Genomic DNA, 17363 nt, shown 5'->3' on the forward strand with positions numbered 1-17363 from the left:
CTATACACTACACCACAATTCCAGTTTTTAACATCTGTGTGACTCTGATTAACATTTGTATTCTATATAAGATACATTCCCACGATGGCACAAACTGTGGTGTCTCTTTGGCTTATTGCTGTATCCAAAGTGCCTGGCACATAGTAGGGACTCAATACAGCAGTTGAATGAATAGTGAATGTTTATTTCTGAAGACGGAAGCCAAACTTGAACAGAAGAACTCTATACAATTCTATATGCTTCACTAGTATGTTAGAAAATAACCAAATATCATAAAGCACAAGTCTGATAAATTATTTATGTCAAAATGTTTTATGCTTTAAGGAAAGATACCTACAGATTTCTATACTGCTTTGAACTTTGGCCTACCTTTCTTGTAAATTCTGAGAGCCATTAAATGGTAAAAATGATATTTCAAGGTCCTCTGGCCTAAAATACAATGAAATTTGTTTTATTAACAGTCACTGACTCTGGGATATGGAACTTATGAGATTTAAGAAAAAGACTCACTTAAGTTTTGCCAATGCTTTAAGTACAGCAAAATCTCTCCGTTGGTTAGGGGACATCCATCGATGTTTTTCTGCCAGAGCCAAAGCTCTTCCACCAAAGCCAAACATTGCTGAGAATCCAAAGCGAAGAAGCTTGCCAGTAGTGCTGAAGGTACAGACATCGACTGGCTGTACGTGCCCTTGTATATTACCCACCAGTCAGTCAATGAGTGCAGTAGGGCCAGTTATTAAAATGGAAAACATATTAGGAGAACATATTAATTTACTCATAGAAGAATATGTTGTGCTATTATATACCATGATGAATATCCTCAATTTCTCTTCGACTCTCATTACCTACAACTACTGCAATTGCCATTAGTAACTTTTCACAAGTATTAACTGAAGAAACACGAAGCAATAAATTTTGCAGCATATTGCTATTTAATATAAAACATGGTTGAGGAAGTGAAGGGGAAATAGATTTGCAAAGTAAATTTAGATTTAATGGTATATTTGCATTACTTTTATCTGCACTTACAGGCTTTCCAGTAACAGCGATAATAAAGGTCTGGGAGGTATGCACAGGTTGAAAATTTTTTTCTTGTGCTTTAAAAAAAAATCATAGTCCTAGAGTCTGGATTGAATCAAACAATAGTATCTGATATACTTAAAATGGTATGCCTGGATTTTCTTGACCTGATCATAAAATTATGATTTTTAACATCATTACAGTATATTTTTCTATCAAGATTATGGTAGAACTTCAATTACTGCTCTTTACAGAAGTCTGTATTCCAAAAAGGTACGCAATCCAAATAGTGAAGCTTTGACTATTTGGCTTTTGATTGTTAGTCAATCATTTCTCTGCCTTTTTCTATACAAGTATGACAGAAATAAAATACCTTTTCTTAAATAGATAAAAACTTCCTAATAAAACATGAACTTCCTTGGAAGAATACTTACCCATTATAATATGCAAAGTTGCAGTTACCACATGAGGGATCCCATGAAGAGAATGTGCCAATATATTAGTAGAGCCTGCCAAATCAATTTAAAATATGCACAGTCATCATAACATATGTTTTAAATTAACATTTGCTCTTATTTATACAGCTGTTGCTATGTAATATTCAGATGAAAACTTAATGGACATTTTCAAGGGAGGGGTAGAGCAAGAGATTGCTATTTTCATTGCATAGGCTAAAAGTACTGAACTTTTAAAATTATATATATATTTATTAATAAAAATGAAAATTAAAATTAAACTTAGAATAGATGTGAGAGCCAGGTGATGAACCATGCATTACTTAAGTTTGAAGAACCCTGAGAAATCCTGAGCACAGAACCTTGCACACCACATAGCAAATGTTAAGAAACTGAAAGAAAGTCATAATTGCTATTAATTAATCTGCTATAGTTACTCAAGAACCAAAAAATGCCCTTCCCTTAAGAAATTTGCTATCTGTTTAGAGAGCAAGACAGGCCAAATGCTTTCAAATGTCCAGCACTACCATCCTTTGAATCCAATGATCCATAGTAAACCAAGGAATTCCAAGTGAGTTTTCCCATCTAGTCCTTCTCTCCCCTGAACTCAGGTCCTAAAGCACCTTCCTGGGAACTATGATTACTTACACCAATGGCATCACTGCCATTAGTCTCTTTTCTTCTAAGGCTTCCCTCAGATTGGTCCTTTGTGCACTGTCTTGTATAAATTGCATAAAAATTTCCCATAATTAAATGTTACCATTCCTTAGTTTCTACGATGATATACGTTCTTCCATTTTTATATTTCTTAGGTCATTGGGGAAGGGGTGAAGAAAGTAGGGCCTCTGTCATCCAGTATAAATCTTAACCCCAAAGCTTTATCATTAAACCTTTAAATCAGTTTTTCTAACTTAAAGTTTGTCCATGGTCATTTTAACTCTGAATAATCTGGGGTGATTATTAAAAACATGACTCCGGGGTCCTAACCCGTACCTAATGAGTTAGAAATTGTATGGGGTTAGGAATCGTCATGGTTCTCCAGGAGATTTAGCTCACAAACTTTTAAAATCACTCATTTAAATAAATTATTCATATACATCAAACTATAAAAAGCATTAAAAAGATGGAAAAATAGGCCATTTCAGTTACTTCAGTATTGAAAGCTGTGTACAAATTCATGTTTCCCCCCACAATCATTTCCAAAGATATTCAATTAAACCAGATTTGGGAGATTGAAGGCATAGAAAAACATTGTTATACGTGAGTGAAATAGTATGATTTAGTTCTCTTCTTCATACGCTCTAAAAAATGAAATTTAAGGATAGGTTAATGAATTTTTTAATTCAGAAACATTTATTCAGTATCTGACATGTGCTGGTCATTTGGGTACAACAAATAATTATATATAAATATAGTCTTTCTCTTCAATAAGTTTTAAGTTTGTTATAAAGTTTTCAAACATACACAAAATTAAGGAAAATATTAGAATAAACTCCCAGTGGTGTCATCAACATGGTGACACAAGACACCCCCTGGAAAATTCTCCCCTCAGAATAAACTATTAAAAGGACAAATCCCACATGCTTGGAACTCTAGAGGATGATAGAGACTGAAGAAGGACTCCACACATGGTGAATCAAAGAAAAAGGAACAAGAATCTTCAAGATCAGGTAGGAGATTTCTGTCCTGAACCTGCCAGTCTGAGCCTCTCCCCCTCACTCAGTCCTGTGCATCTTTGGAGTTGCCCAGAGGCAGCAAAGCCCAGGTCCCTCCTGCCGCAGGTGCAGACTATAGAGCCACTCCTGTCAGTGAGTTAGAGCCCCACACTTATCCAGGCACAGGCACCCAAGTCCACAGATTTACAGCAGAACACAAGCAGACGAGTGCCACATACAAAAGGGCTCCCAGGGTGAAAAATGAGGGAGACCATGGCAGAACTTTTAGCAAGAGGTGCACACACTCAAGTTCTGCAGGTTGACAGGAAAAGACAGAAGAGAGTAGCTTGGAGTAGTGTGAAGATATGAAGATCTTCAGCAAAGGTAAGTTAAAGGGTATATGCAAAGCCCAGGAGTACTCTATCCTCAATACATAACTAAACACTTTAACCCATATAAGAGTCAGAATATAATTGAACAAGAAAAAGACATATTTCCTGATAATGGACACATAAAATATAAAGAGGTAATGTGGGAAAATTTAGTTAGGTAAACTACCTGAACACAAAATGGACCTTTCTAGATTGATCCACCATTCTGGATGACCCCATCTGTCTCCCTGGGGTGGGATACTCTAATGGGAAAGAAACCAGAGGCAGAAAAGCCTCACAGAAAAAAAGGTGGGGGGAGGGGGGTGAATAACTGAACTGCTGTAAGGCAGGATGGGTCCCAGAACTGAAAAGTATAAGGAAAGGGGGATAATGAGGGAGGGAGAGGATTTAAACATATCATAGGAGCTAGGGAGACAATTCTGCACAAAAAACAAACAGAACAGATCAAGATTCCCAGCAAAGAAAGAAAAAAGGAAGACTTGTCCTGAAGATAAAACAATTGCACAAAAAGTGCAATCTTAAAAACTATACCACATATCCAAAGCAAGAAACAGGTGAAAAAAGAGTTGAAAAAATCTGAAGAATTAAACAAAGGCTACTCTAAAGGTCCAAAGTAAGTTGGACCAAGAATCAAAGAAGAGCCTTAAACAAAGCCAAACAAAAACAAAACCATAGACAAGAGGGAGATACTGACCTTCAGAGTTAATTCATCAAGATAATCAGATGCTCAGCATCAGCAAAAATTACAAAACATACTAAGAAACAGGAAGATATGGCCCAGTCAAGGGAATAAATTAAAACTTTAGAGGAGACATAGAATTTGGAACAACAAATTCTCCTAAATCAATTCAACGAGAAGAAGGAAAATATGGTTATAGAACTAAAGGATATTAAGACAGTGGATGAGCATAAAGAGAAAATTGAACATTTAAAAAGAAACTTGAATTTAACCTGCAAGTCTTCAGTAAAATGATAGGAGATGTTTTAAAATGCACACATAAAGCGATATTACCTTCTGATATGGAAATTTTGTCTACATGTGGAAGGGGAAGAAGATGGATTTTATAAATGTTACTTTGTTGATTTTTAAAACAATTAAAAAAAAAAAAAAACGGGATGACAGGGAAACCTTCAGTTAAGGTACTCCGTGCATTCTTCACCTACACATAAGAACTACACACTGTTGAACATACCTCTTCCCCGGGTCTCACTCCCCTCCTCCTCGCTTCCCCTCCTACCCAGCAGAAATCATATGTTCCATCATAAGAATCCCTCCCAGCTTTCACCTTCAACTCCCTTGCCCCACCCTAGATTTGCGAACTGGCCTGGCAAACCCCAACCCTGACTGCAGCCAACTTCTCTCCCGTTCCATGTCTGAGCCTGTGTGACTGGAGAAACATGCAGCCACCCCAATACCATTGGTCCCTTTCTTCAGTGAAGGTATCCTCATGTTGATGCCTTAGTTTGAACACATGTATGGCCTTAGAACTCAGGTTATTTGTAACCTAACAAATCCCCTTTATAAAGCCAATTATTTCTGGTATTTTATAAAACAGCAGCATTAGCAAACTGGAACATATAAAATCCAAAGGACAGAATGGCTGAAGTAAGTATTGCCTTTACAGTAATAACACTTTATACTAATGGCTTAAAATCTCCAAAGGCACAGATAGGCAGACTGTGTAAAAAAGCCTGATACAACTTCATGTTGTTTACAAGAGACTCAGCTTAGACCCAAAGACGCAAATAGGTTGAAAGTGAAAGGATGGAAAAAGATATTCTCTGCAAATAGTAATAAAAAAGAGCTGGGGTAGCTGTACTAATATTGGAGAGAAGAAACTTAAGTCAAAAGCTACCTGTTACAAGAGGTAATGAAGGACACTATATATTAATAAATGAGTATAAAGAAAAATTTGAATATTTAAAAAGAAACATGATAGAAATTATGGGGATGAAAGGCACAATGATTGTCAATCCACTGAGAAGAAATAACAATCAGAAACATTTATGCACCTAACCACAGCACCCCAAAATACATAAGGCAAAAACTGGCAAAACTGAAGAGAAAAATTGACACCTCTACAATAATAGTTGGGACTTCAATACACCACTCTCATCAAAAGATCAGTAATGAAACAGAGAACTTGAACGATATGATAAATTAATTGGACCTCACAGACATATACAGAACACTGCACCCCAAAACAGCAGGATACACATTTCTTCTCAAGTGCACATGGATCATTCTCCAGTATAGATCACCTGTTGGGTCACAAAACAAGTCTCAATACATTTGAAAAGATAAAAATTACATAAAACGTCTTCTCTGACCAAAGTGGAATGGAGCTGGAAATCAACAACAGGCAGAGAAGTGGAAAACCCAAAAATACATGGAAGTTACATAACACACTTAAACTATCAGTGTGTGAAAAAAGAAATTGCAAGGAAAATCAGTAAATATCCTGAAACAAATGAAAATGAGACAAATATATCCAAACTCAAGGGATGCAGTGATGGCAGCACAAAGAGGGAAATTAAGAGCCCTAAATGCTTACATTAAAAAAGAAGAGTTAAAATCAAAGACCTAACTGGACACTTGGAGCAACTATAAAAAGAACAGCAAACTAAACCCAAAGCAATCTGAAGGAAAGAAATAAATATTAGAGCAGAAATAAATGAAATAGAGAATACAAAAACAATAGAGAGCCTTAAAACCAAAAGTTGGTTCTTCAGAAAGATCAATAAAATTGACAAACCCTTAGCTAGACTGACAAAGAATAAAAGAGAGGAGATGCAAATAAATAAAATCAGAAATGAGAAGGGGCAATATCCTACTGACCCCACAGAAATGAAAAGGATACTAAGACAATACTATGAACAACTGTATGCCAACAAATTAGACAACCCAGAGGATATGGGAAAATTCCTAAAAAACACATGAATAGCCTACAATGACTCTATAAGAAACAGAAGATCTCAATAGACCAATTACAAGTAAAGACACTGTATCAGTAATCAAAAACCTCCCACCAAGAAAAGACCAGGACCAGATGACTTCACAGCTGAATTCTACAAAATATTCCTAGAATAATTAATGTCAATCCTGCCCCAACTCTCCCCCCAAAAATTGAAGAGAAGGTAACACTATCTAATTCATTCTATGAGGCCAACATCTCCCTAACTCCAAAGCCAGATACTACAAGAAAGGAAAATTACAGACCAATTTCTCTTAGGAAGATAGATGCAAAAATCCTCAACAAAATACTTGCAAATCAAATCCAACAGCACATTAAAAGAATAATACACCATGATCAAGTGGATTTTATTTAGGTATGCAATGGTCGTTCAACACAAAAAAAACAATTAATGTAATATGTCACATTAACAAAATGAAGGGGAAAAACTACATGACCATCTCCATTGGTGCAGAAAAGGCAAATGACAAAATCCAGCATTGTTTCTTGATAAAAACACTTTGAAAGATGGGACTAGAAGGAAACTTCCTCAATATGATAAAGAATATATGAAAAAAACCAAGCTAACATAATACTCCATGGTGAAAGACTGAAAAGTTTCCCTCTGAGATCTGGAACAAGACAAGGATGTCCACTGTCAACACTGTACTGAAAGTTCTAGCCACAGCAGTTAAGCAAGAAAAAGAAATAAAAGGCATCTAAATTGGAAAGGAAGGAGTAAAAATTTCCTCATTTGCAGATGACATGATTCTAGATAGATAAAGTACCAAAAAATCTACAACATAGCTACTAGAGCTAATAAAAAATTCATCAGCATGACAGGGTACAAGATCCACATGTGAAAATCAGTTGCATTTCTATAAACTAATAATGAAAAATCTGAGAGGGAAATTAAGAAAAAAATTTCCATTTACAATAGCAACTAAAAGAATCAAATATCAAGGAATAAATTTAACCTAATATGTAAAGGACTTATACATAGAAAACTACAAAACTTTGCTAAAAGAAATCAAAGATTTAAATAAACAGAAAATCATTCGATACTCGTGGATTGTAAGGCTAAATATTGTTAAGATGTCAATTCTACCCAAAATGAGCTATAGATTCAACACAATCCAAATCAAAATTCCAAAGCATACTTTGCAGAAACAGAAAAGCCAATTATCAAATTTATTTGGAAGGACAAGGGACCCCAAATAACCAAAACCATCTTGAAAACGATGAACAAAGTTGGAGGACTCACATTTCTTGACTTTAAAGGTTTTTACAAAGCCATGTTGTCAAAACAGCATGGTACTGGCACAAGGATAGATATATAGAACAATGGAATTAAACTGAGAAATCAGAAATAGACCTTTACCTCTATGGCACATTGGTTTTTGACAAAGCTGCCAGATCCACTCAACTGGGAAATAATAGTCTCTTCAACAAATGGTGCTGGGATATCCACATGCAGAAGAATGGAGGACACCTTTCTCACACCTTACACACAGATGTAAGATGACCAAAATGGATCAAAGACTAAAATAAAAGAACCAGGACTATAAAACTTCTAGAAGAAAATGTAGGAAAGTATCTTCAGGATCTTGTGTTACGCAATGTTACCCAAAGCGTAAGCAACAAAAGAAAAAAGAGATAAATGGGACCTCACTAAAATTAAGAACTTTTGTGTATCAAAGGACTTTATTATGAAAGTGAAAATATACCTACTCAATGGGAAAAAATACCTGGAAACCACATATCCAGTATAAGTTTAATATCCAGAATATATAAATAAATCCTACAACTCAGCAATGAGAAAAAAAACAAACAACCCAACTTAAAAATGGGCAAAAGACTTGAATAGACATTTGTCCAAAGAGGATATAAAAATGGCTAAAAAGTACATGAAAGATTTTCAACATCATTAGCTATTTGGAAAATGCAAATCAAAACCACACAGATATTATTTCACACCCACTAGAATGGCTACTATTTAAAAAAAAAAAAACAGAAAAGTACAAGTGTTAGAGAGGATATGGAGACACAGTAACACTCATTTATTGCTCATGGGAATGTATAATGGTGCAGCCACTGTGGAAGACAGTTGGGCAAGTGCTCAGAAAGCTACGTATAGAATTACCATATGACTCTGCATCCTACTACTAGGCATATACCCCCCTCAAAAAAAAAAAAACTGAAAGCAGAGACTGAACACATATATTTGCATACTGATGTACATAGTGGCATTATTCACAATTGTCAAATGATCAGAGCAAACCCTGTGTCCATCACCCAATGAATGTGAAAACAAAATGTGGTATATACACACAATGGAATATTATTCAGCATTAAAAAGGAATGAAGTTCTATTTCATGCCAGTACATGGATGAACCTTGAAGACATTGTTGAGTAATGTAAGCCAAACACAAAAGGACAAATATTCTACGAACTAAATCATATGAAATTATTATAATAAGCAAACTCAGAAAGTTAGAATATAGAATATATGCTACCAGGGGCTGGATTTGGGGTAGGGAATGGTGAATTAATGCTTAAGTTGTCCAGAATTTCTATTTGGGTTGATTGTAAAGCCTTGGAAATAGATGGTGCTGATTGCAGCACAACATTATGAGTGTAATTAACAGGACTGAATTACAGATGCAATTGCGGTTAAAAGGAGAAATTTTAGGGCATAAATATGTTACTAGAATAAAAATTAAAAGATAAAACATAGAACTGTACAACACAGTGAACCCTATTGCAAGCAATGGACTATAGGTAATAGTACAATTATAAAAGTATTCTTTCATGAACAAATGTACCACAGTAATGCAAGGTGTTAATAACAGGGTGGTATGTACAGAAAAAAATGTACCCTAATGTAAACTATGGACTATAGTTAATAGTACAAGTATAGGAGAACCTAAGATGGCGGCTAGGAGAGACAGGGCAAAAAACACCTCCACAAAAAATGCTAGATACAGGCCAGAAAGTGACCCAGAACACCAGTTCCAGCGATGCACCAGCTGGACAAGGTATGCTAAATCCATAGGGGCGGTGCACTTGGTGAAACTGGGTGTCTGTGTTCTGAAACAAGGCAGCAGTCCACTGAATGTCCGGCAGTCACCCTGTGGTGTGGGAAACCATGGGTTGGCATTTGGAGGTGGACTAGTTATTTTTTAAAAAAACCCAAAAGTGGCTACAGATACGGGAGCGAGAACCACACAATGAAACATGGCAGGAAAGGGTTGTGTGAACACCTCAATATCCGGCATGGAAGATAGCCTTTCACACACCCACTGCGAGTTGTCTTGGAGCAAGGAAGGCAGAGGTGAGCCAAAAGGGGAAAAAAACCACACCACTTGCAGCCATCTTCCCAGCTGGCTGGGAAAACTCCTGCCCAGTATCGGAGCCACAGCCCAGAGCCATGCCAAGGGACCCAGTGTGACAGGAAGTGTTTCCGGCAACACTGCGCACATGCCACAATATCAGTTGTGGACAATAGCCTTTCACACACCCACAGCTAATGGTCCCAGAGCTGGGAAGGCAGAGCTGTGTGAAAAGGGGGAAATTAGCATGCCCCAATCAGCCATCTTTACAGCAGGCTGGGAACTCCCCTGCACAGCCTGGCGGCCCAGGGCTTCCCTTGAGGGACGGCATGCACTTGTGACGTAGCACAGCCTTCCCTCAACAGAGGCCCTAGAAGGGCATGGCTGGGAAGAGGAACCCACCCAGAAATCCCAGGGACCCTACGCCAATACCAAGGACTTGCAGCAGCAGAGACAATCTGTGGTGAGACTGAAATGAAGGTTTAGATTCTTGTAACAGCCTTAAATCCCCAGGAACACCTGGGAGGTTTGATTATTAAAGCTGTTCTGCCTCCCTAACCGCTCAGACACATGCCCCACATTCAGGGCTGAAAGCACCAACAACACACCCAAACTTGGTGCACCAATTGGACCCCACAAGAACCAGACCCCTACACACCACAAAGACAAAGTTGGGGAGAACTGACTTGAGGGGAATAGGTGACTCGCAGACGCCATCTGCTGGTTAGTTAAAGTGTATGCCACCAAGCTGTAGATACGACAAATTAGAGATTGGTGTCTGAATAATCCTTCATGTCCAAAAGAATCCTACCAAGTAAAGCAAATGCCAGGAGGCCAAAAACAACAGAAAATTTTAAAGCATATGAAAAAAAACAGACGATATGGATAACCCAAACCCAAACACTCAAATCAAAAGATCAGAGGAGATACAGTACTTGGAGCAATTAATCAAAGAACTAAAGACAAACAACAAGAGCATGGCACAGGATATAAAGGACATGAAGAAGAGCATGGAACAGGATATAAAGGACATGAAGAAGAACCTAGAAGAGCATAAAGAAGAAATTGCAAGAGTAATTAAAAAAATAGATGATCTTATGGAAATAAAAGAAACTGTTGACCAAATTAAAAAGATTCTGGATACTCATAGTTCAAGACTAGAGGAAGCTGAACAATGACTCAGCAACCTCAAGAACCACACAATGGAAAATGAAAGAACAAAAGAAAGAATTGGGAAAAAAATAAAAAAAATAGAAATGGACCTCAGGGATATGACAGATAAAATAAAAAGTCCAAATATAAGACTCATAGGTGTCATAGAAGGGGAAGAGAAGGATAAAGATCTAGAAAGAGTATTCAAAGAAATTGTTGGGGAAAACTTCCCAAACCTTCTACGCAATATAAATATACAAAGCATAAATGCCCAGTGAACTCCAAATAGAATAAATCCAAATAAACCCACTCCAAGACATATTCTGATCAGACTCTCAAACACTGAAGAGAAGGAGCAAGTTCTGAAAGCAGCAAGAGAAAAGCAATTCACCACATACAAAGGAAACAATGTAAGACTAAGTAGTGACTAGTCAGCGGCCACCATGGAGGTGAGAAGGCAGTGGCATAACATATTTAAAATTCTGAGAGAGAAAAATTTCCAACCAAGAATATTTTATCCAGCAAAACTCTCCTTCAAATTTGAGGGAGAGCTTAAATGTTTCACAGACAAACAAATGCTGAGAGATTTTGCTACTAAAACACCTGCCCTACTTCAGATACTAAAGAGAGCCCTACCGACAGAGAAACAAAGAAAGGAGAGAGAGAGATAGAGAAATTTAACAGACATATAGAACATTATATCCCAAATCACCAGGACACACATTCTTCTCTAGTGATCACGGAACTTTCTCCAGAATAGACCATAGGCTGGGTCATAAAACAAGCCTCAATAAATTTTAAAAAATTGAAATTATTCAAAGAACATTCTCTGACCACAATGGAATACAAATAGAAGTCAATAACCACCAGAGACTTAGAAAATTCACAAACGTCTGGAGGTTAAAAATGAGAGGGAGATAAAAACATTCCTGGATAATCAAAAGCTGAGGACTTCATCACCAGTAGATCAGTCCTATAAGAAATGCTAAAGGGAATTGTGCAGGCTGAAAGGAAGGGACACTAAACAATTGACTGAAACCACATGAAGAAATAAAGATTTCCAGTAAAGATCACATGGTAAATATAAACCAATACTGCTGTATTTTTGATTTGTAACTCCACTATTTACTTCCTACAGGATCTAAAACACATAAAGTATAATGATAAATCAGTGGTTTTGGACTCAGTATAAAATATGTAATTTTTGACAAGAACTATATAAAGGTGGGGGAATGGAGGAGTATAGGAACATAGTTTATGTGTCATATTGAAGTTATGTTGGTATCAAAGAAAACAAGATTGTTATAGACTTAAGATGTTAAATGTAAACCCCACAGTAAGCACAAAGAAAGTATCAGAGAATATGATCACAGAGATGAAAAGTAGAGTATGGGTTACGAGAAGTGGGGGAAGGGGCAATGGGGAGTTAATAAGAAATGAGTGTAGGGTTTCTGTTTGGAGTGAAGGGAAATTTCTAGTAATGGATGGTGGGAAGGTGATGGCATTGCAACATTGTGAATGTGATTAATCCCACTAAATGGAATGCTTGAGAAGGGGTGGAATGGGAAGATTTATGGTGTATATATGTTTCCACAATTGAAAAATAAGACTGTCTAAATAGATAATGACAATTAAATGCCATAGATGATCCTGGATGAGATCTAAGAATGGGGAGAAAAGGCTCAAAAGACACAATTGGGACATAAGAAAAAAACGAAATATAGAATGTAAGCTTTATATCAATGTTAAATCTCTTGAACTTCTTAAATACACTAATGTGATTACATAAATGAATATTCTTGTTCATAGGAAATGTATATGTGAATTTTATCATTTGTTCAAGGATGTATGCAACTTGCTCTCTGTGTTCAGAAGACAGAGCAATAGATGATGGATGATAGACAGGGAGGGAGGGAGGGAAGGAAGGAAAGAAAGAAATGGTAAAGTGACAAAATAATAAAGTTGGTAGATTGGGGTATCGGTGGAGGGGGGTTGGGGTATGCTGGAGTTCTGTGTATGGGGTTTGTATTATTTTTGCAACTGTTACTTTTAGTTTGAATTTATTTCAAAATAAAAATTAAAAAAAATACTACAAGTATAATATTCTTTCATCAATTGTAACAGAGTTACCACACTAATGCAAAGTATTAATAATGGGGGGCAGGCAGTACATGGGAATGCTGTACTTACTACATGACTTTTCTGTAAACCTACAACTTCTCTAAAAAATGTTATAAAAATCAAATTAATACTCAAAATTTAGAATTAGAAGGAATAGAACAGAATAAAGTCCCATGTACTCATTACCTAGCTTCAGCAATTATCAACTTTCTGCCATTGTTTATCTCCCCCTTGTACTCTGTTTTCTGAAGTACTTTTAAATATATGAATTATAAATTTTCTAAATACTTCTGTGTGTATCTCTAGCAGATAAGGACTTTTTAAAAATGCCAAAATACTATTATCACACCCCATGAAACACTATGTTAACACTACTCTAAAGAAGCATCTAATACCCAGTCCATGTTATGTTTTTCCTGATTGTCTCTAAAAGTCTTTTTTTTTTTTTCAGTTGATTTATTTGAATTCGGATCCCAACAAGGTATATATATTGTATTTGGTTAACATCTATCTTAAATCTCTTCTAATATATTATACTTCCCCCTACTTTTACTCTTCCTCCTTCTTTAATGTTATTTATGCATTGAAGAAACTGGATTAATTTTCCTGTGGGATTTCTCATATATTGAATTTGGCTGATTCTATCCTCATGATGATGTTTAACAGAATGTTCTCTCCTCTCTGTTTTCTATAAACAGGTAGTTGGATCTACCATCTTAAGTAGACTCAGATTTAATTGGGAGCGACGGGGGAGAATACTTCATAGATTATATTACATGCCTTCTATTGCATTAGATAAGGAAATAAGCCTTATTTTTATACTTTTAATGCTATTAAAGATTTAGCATTATTTTCAGTTGGTGTCATTCTGACACATGTATTTTGAAGTTTCTGGTAATTGTCCTTTAAAGGTCATGACTCGATTTATAAAGATGCATCTCAAACATGCAAACTTTTGCTCAATTCTTGTTCATGGAATGTAATTAGGAACAATAAGTACAGTTTTCAATCATCTATATCAGAATTCAAGCTATTTTCAAATTCATTTTTATTATATTTATATGTGTGCATGTATATGGATGTTGGTTAGTATGTGAGTATATATGCATGTGTGTATATATATTTTGTGTGTTGTATATGTATTTTTTCCCACTGGCAAAAATACTTTCTCTGTTCTTTCTCTCCATAAAGAAGTCCCTGTTCCATAGACTATTAGAAACTTTAGATATTACCGTTTGATAAAAATATCAAAAAGATAAATGACTAATAAACTTTTAGGAGAATAAACCATGTTGGGGGATAGGGATATAAATTTGAAACATGGGCAGTAAAGCATATGATGTATCATGTGAATAAAGCTTTTTTTAATGTCACTCCTTTATTGCTTTTCTTTACACCCTTAGGCATAATTAATTGCTTCCTCTTTTGTGTATCGATAGCATACATCACATTGTATTGTTACTTCAGATTTGCTTTGGAGGTTGGTCTCCTTTCTCTGAATTTTTTTTATAGTAGAGAATGTCATTTTTATTTACAGCTTGGCTGCACAGTGAATATTTGCTAAATTATTTGTTAAATCTTCAAATAACTTAAAAATTAGTTAAAGAGTTTATAATATCTACTTACTCATAGCTTTTTCCATTGCAAAATGTCTATTTTCTACCAAAAATGCTAGCTACATCAAAGCCTACTCCATGCAACTCTAATAAATGAGCTTTTAACTTCTATACCAAAATGAACACCAAAAGTTGAAAGGTGACTCTGATGAACAGAGACAAATTCATAAAAAATAAATAAAAAGACAGATAACTAAGAAAAAAGACAATGTCACAGTAAGGTACACAAACCATGCTCTAAATATATTTAATGACTCTTAGAGATAAGTTCCCACCCAAATGGGAATCCCCTCTATTACCTGACAGACCAAAAGTTCTATATGAAGATAGTATTTGATTCCATGTGTATTCTCTAGTATGAAAATCTGTACTGAGACATTATAGGTTGATTTCTGATTTCCATAACTATTGGGATAATTTAAAACCTACATGGATTTTCCCCACCAGATTGCAGAAGGGAAGAGTTCACCCAAGTTAGGCTCCTATAAAATTTGTGTGTCTGAGATCTTGGAATAAAGGGCCTGCTTCAGAAGGAGAAGATACCCAGCTAGCTCCTCTCATTCCCAAGAGGTTAACACAGCCTAATATGGTTAAGAAGTGAATTAGCTACAATTATCCTTGAATTAAGGAAGAAATATGGGAAAGAAGTACAACAACAGCCAAGAGCTGAGAATGCATGCATGTGGTATTATTAGAGTTATCAAGGCAAAAGGCTAGTTCCCCGGACTTGTCAATCAGGAGCAACCCTGTGTGGTCACCAGGTCATCTCTTCAATTTGTGACCCTTTGATCTGGTATGTGTTTCAGTTGATCAATTGAAAATCCTGAGGCAGCTCAGCCACTATCAACCAAGACTGTCATTAAAATAATCATCTTTGGGTACCTATCTAAGCAATGATCACCAGGCCACTAGTAATACCAATGCAAAGAAAAGTAAAGCCCACCTCAACCAATTGTTAAGGTGCTTTCAATTGATTCACCAAAAGGCAAGTTATGTTCTGACCTGTGTGGCTCAGAATAAGGCCCACAGTCCAGCAGCAATCACTGGGGCACTTAAGATGCTGAATCTCAGGCCCACTCCTGACCTACTGAACTTCACTTTAAAAGATCCCCAGGTGATTTGTATGCACAATCAACTTTGGAGAGTACTCCTCTAAAATATATGGTCCATGGATCAGCAGTATCAACAATACCTGGGGGGTTGTTTAAAAAATGCAAATTCATGGGTCTCCCCAACAATCCATAGAAACAAACTCTGTAGGACTGGGGCCCAGGTACCTGCATTTTAGCAAATCTCAGAGTGATTCCTAGGCACCCCTCAGGTTTGAGAATAAGTGCTCTACAAACCTGTTATTCAGTGGCTCTTTACCCAGCAGTTGGTTACTGAGGCCTTTTCAGTTATCTTTTAGCCTTCTACAGCCTGCCCTTTGGCCATTTAATTGCTAAATAATTTGGAATGGGGGGGGGGGAACAAATCAATCTATTTTCTTTTCCAATCAGATTTATGGTAAATGTTTTGGAGGAGGCCACATAATTAGAGTGAGATATTTAGGATTATCGATGGATTACTGTACTCCATGAAACACATTTCCTCCATTACCATGGTTAATTAGAAGCAGACCATGAAAGCATTCTTCTAGAAAAGCTATTAAAAAACATAATGTAATGTTGTCATGTACAATAGAGAATGACACATATTATGACTCAAGAAGTTGAATGTGGTCAAGCACAAATTCTTTTAGAATTCTAAAGAAACGCTCTGCAATTTTTCCTTAAATCTGTAGAACTTTGCAGTGATAAATAAGCATGACCAGAATTCAGCAAACTTTGGTCACCATCTACTCTGATTAATCTGTACCTTAGTCCTTAAACATGGTTTTTTCCAATGTAAGGAGAAAAGGAAAGTTTCAAGGATAATGTATTCAACATTATAAAACTAGAGATTGTCCTATATATTTGTTTGGATAATCTGAAAGATGGATCACATTTTGCTTCAGGAAATTGTACTCTATTTCAAAAGATGTCTACACGACAAAAGAACACGCTGCTTACATAAGTAATGATGTAATTTTAATGTTCTCACAAAAGCTATAAATGTTCTAGCTCAAGGTAAACATTTTAATTAATCTGAAAACATTTTTCTGAACACCACGAGCTCCTTTACCCACCATCCCCTCCCCAGACTTGCTAAAATGTGCCAAGTACCAAGAGTAAGACCAGAAGCAGCAGTTCACATAAAGCATGAGGGATGAAGGTACTGGGCAGAAACTATGGAGGCAAAAAAAGAAAAAAAAAAAATTGTCCTTGGAAGTGCAAGTACTTCTGCAGAACAATTAACTTAATTAACCAGACTCCATGAATATTCATAAGGCTGTTAATGTCTCCCACATCCAAACAGATAAATGTGATGTAATGACTTCCTAGTCAAGCATATCTAAAATTCTCATGAAAACTGCACCTATACTTTGGTTCTTTGCCTGAAATATCATAGAAATTAACAGTCCCTTGGCAATATTTTATTTTTCTCAAATTAACTGGCAAGCATGAATTTATTTATGCAAACTCTATAGGAATATACGGCTCACAGCCATCAGTATATGGATTGAGCCTTGTTTTACAACAACTGGATTGCTTTTTTATTTTTATGGCCTCTCAGGCTTTTTTTT

At 36.2% G+C, this 17363-nt stretch overlaps 1 protein-coding gene across 8 annotated transcripts in view; it reads right to left on the reverse strand.

Annotated features, from left to right (window-relative positions):
- CERKL (ceramide kinase like) overlaps positions 1-17363 on the reverse strand; it is a 245433-nt gene that overhangs the window by 110830 nt on the left and 117240 nt on the right. For all 8 annotated transcript variants that reach the window (XM_037850466.1, XM_037850461.1, XM_037850463.1 and 5 more), the window contains 3 exons: positions 1455-1529; positions 511-688; positions 370-429 (listed from right to left, as the gene is read on the reverse strand). In XM_037850466.1, coding sequence (XP_037706394.1) covers positions 370-429; positions 511-688; positions 1455-1529 — 313 coding nt within the window. The remainder of the gene's footprint in view (positions 1-369; positions 430-510; positions 689-1454; positions 1530-17363) is intronic.

The sequence above is a fragment of the Choloepus didactylus genome, chromosome 9 (assembly GCF_015220235.1).
Source record: "Choloepus didactylus isolate mChoDid1 chromosome 9, mChoDid1.pri, whole genome shotgun sequence".
Classification (NCBI taxonomy): Eukaryota; Metazoa; Chordata; class Mammalia; order Pilosa; family Megalonychidae; genus Choloepus; species Choloepus didactylus.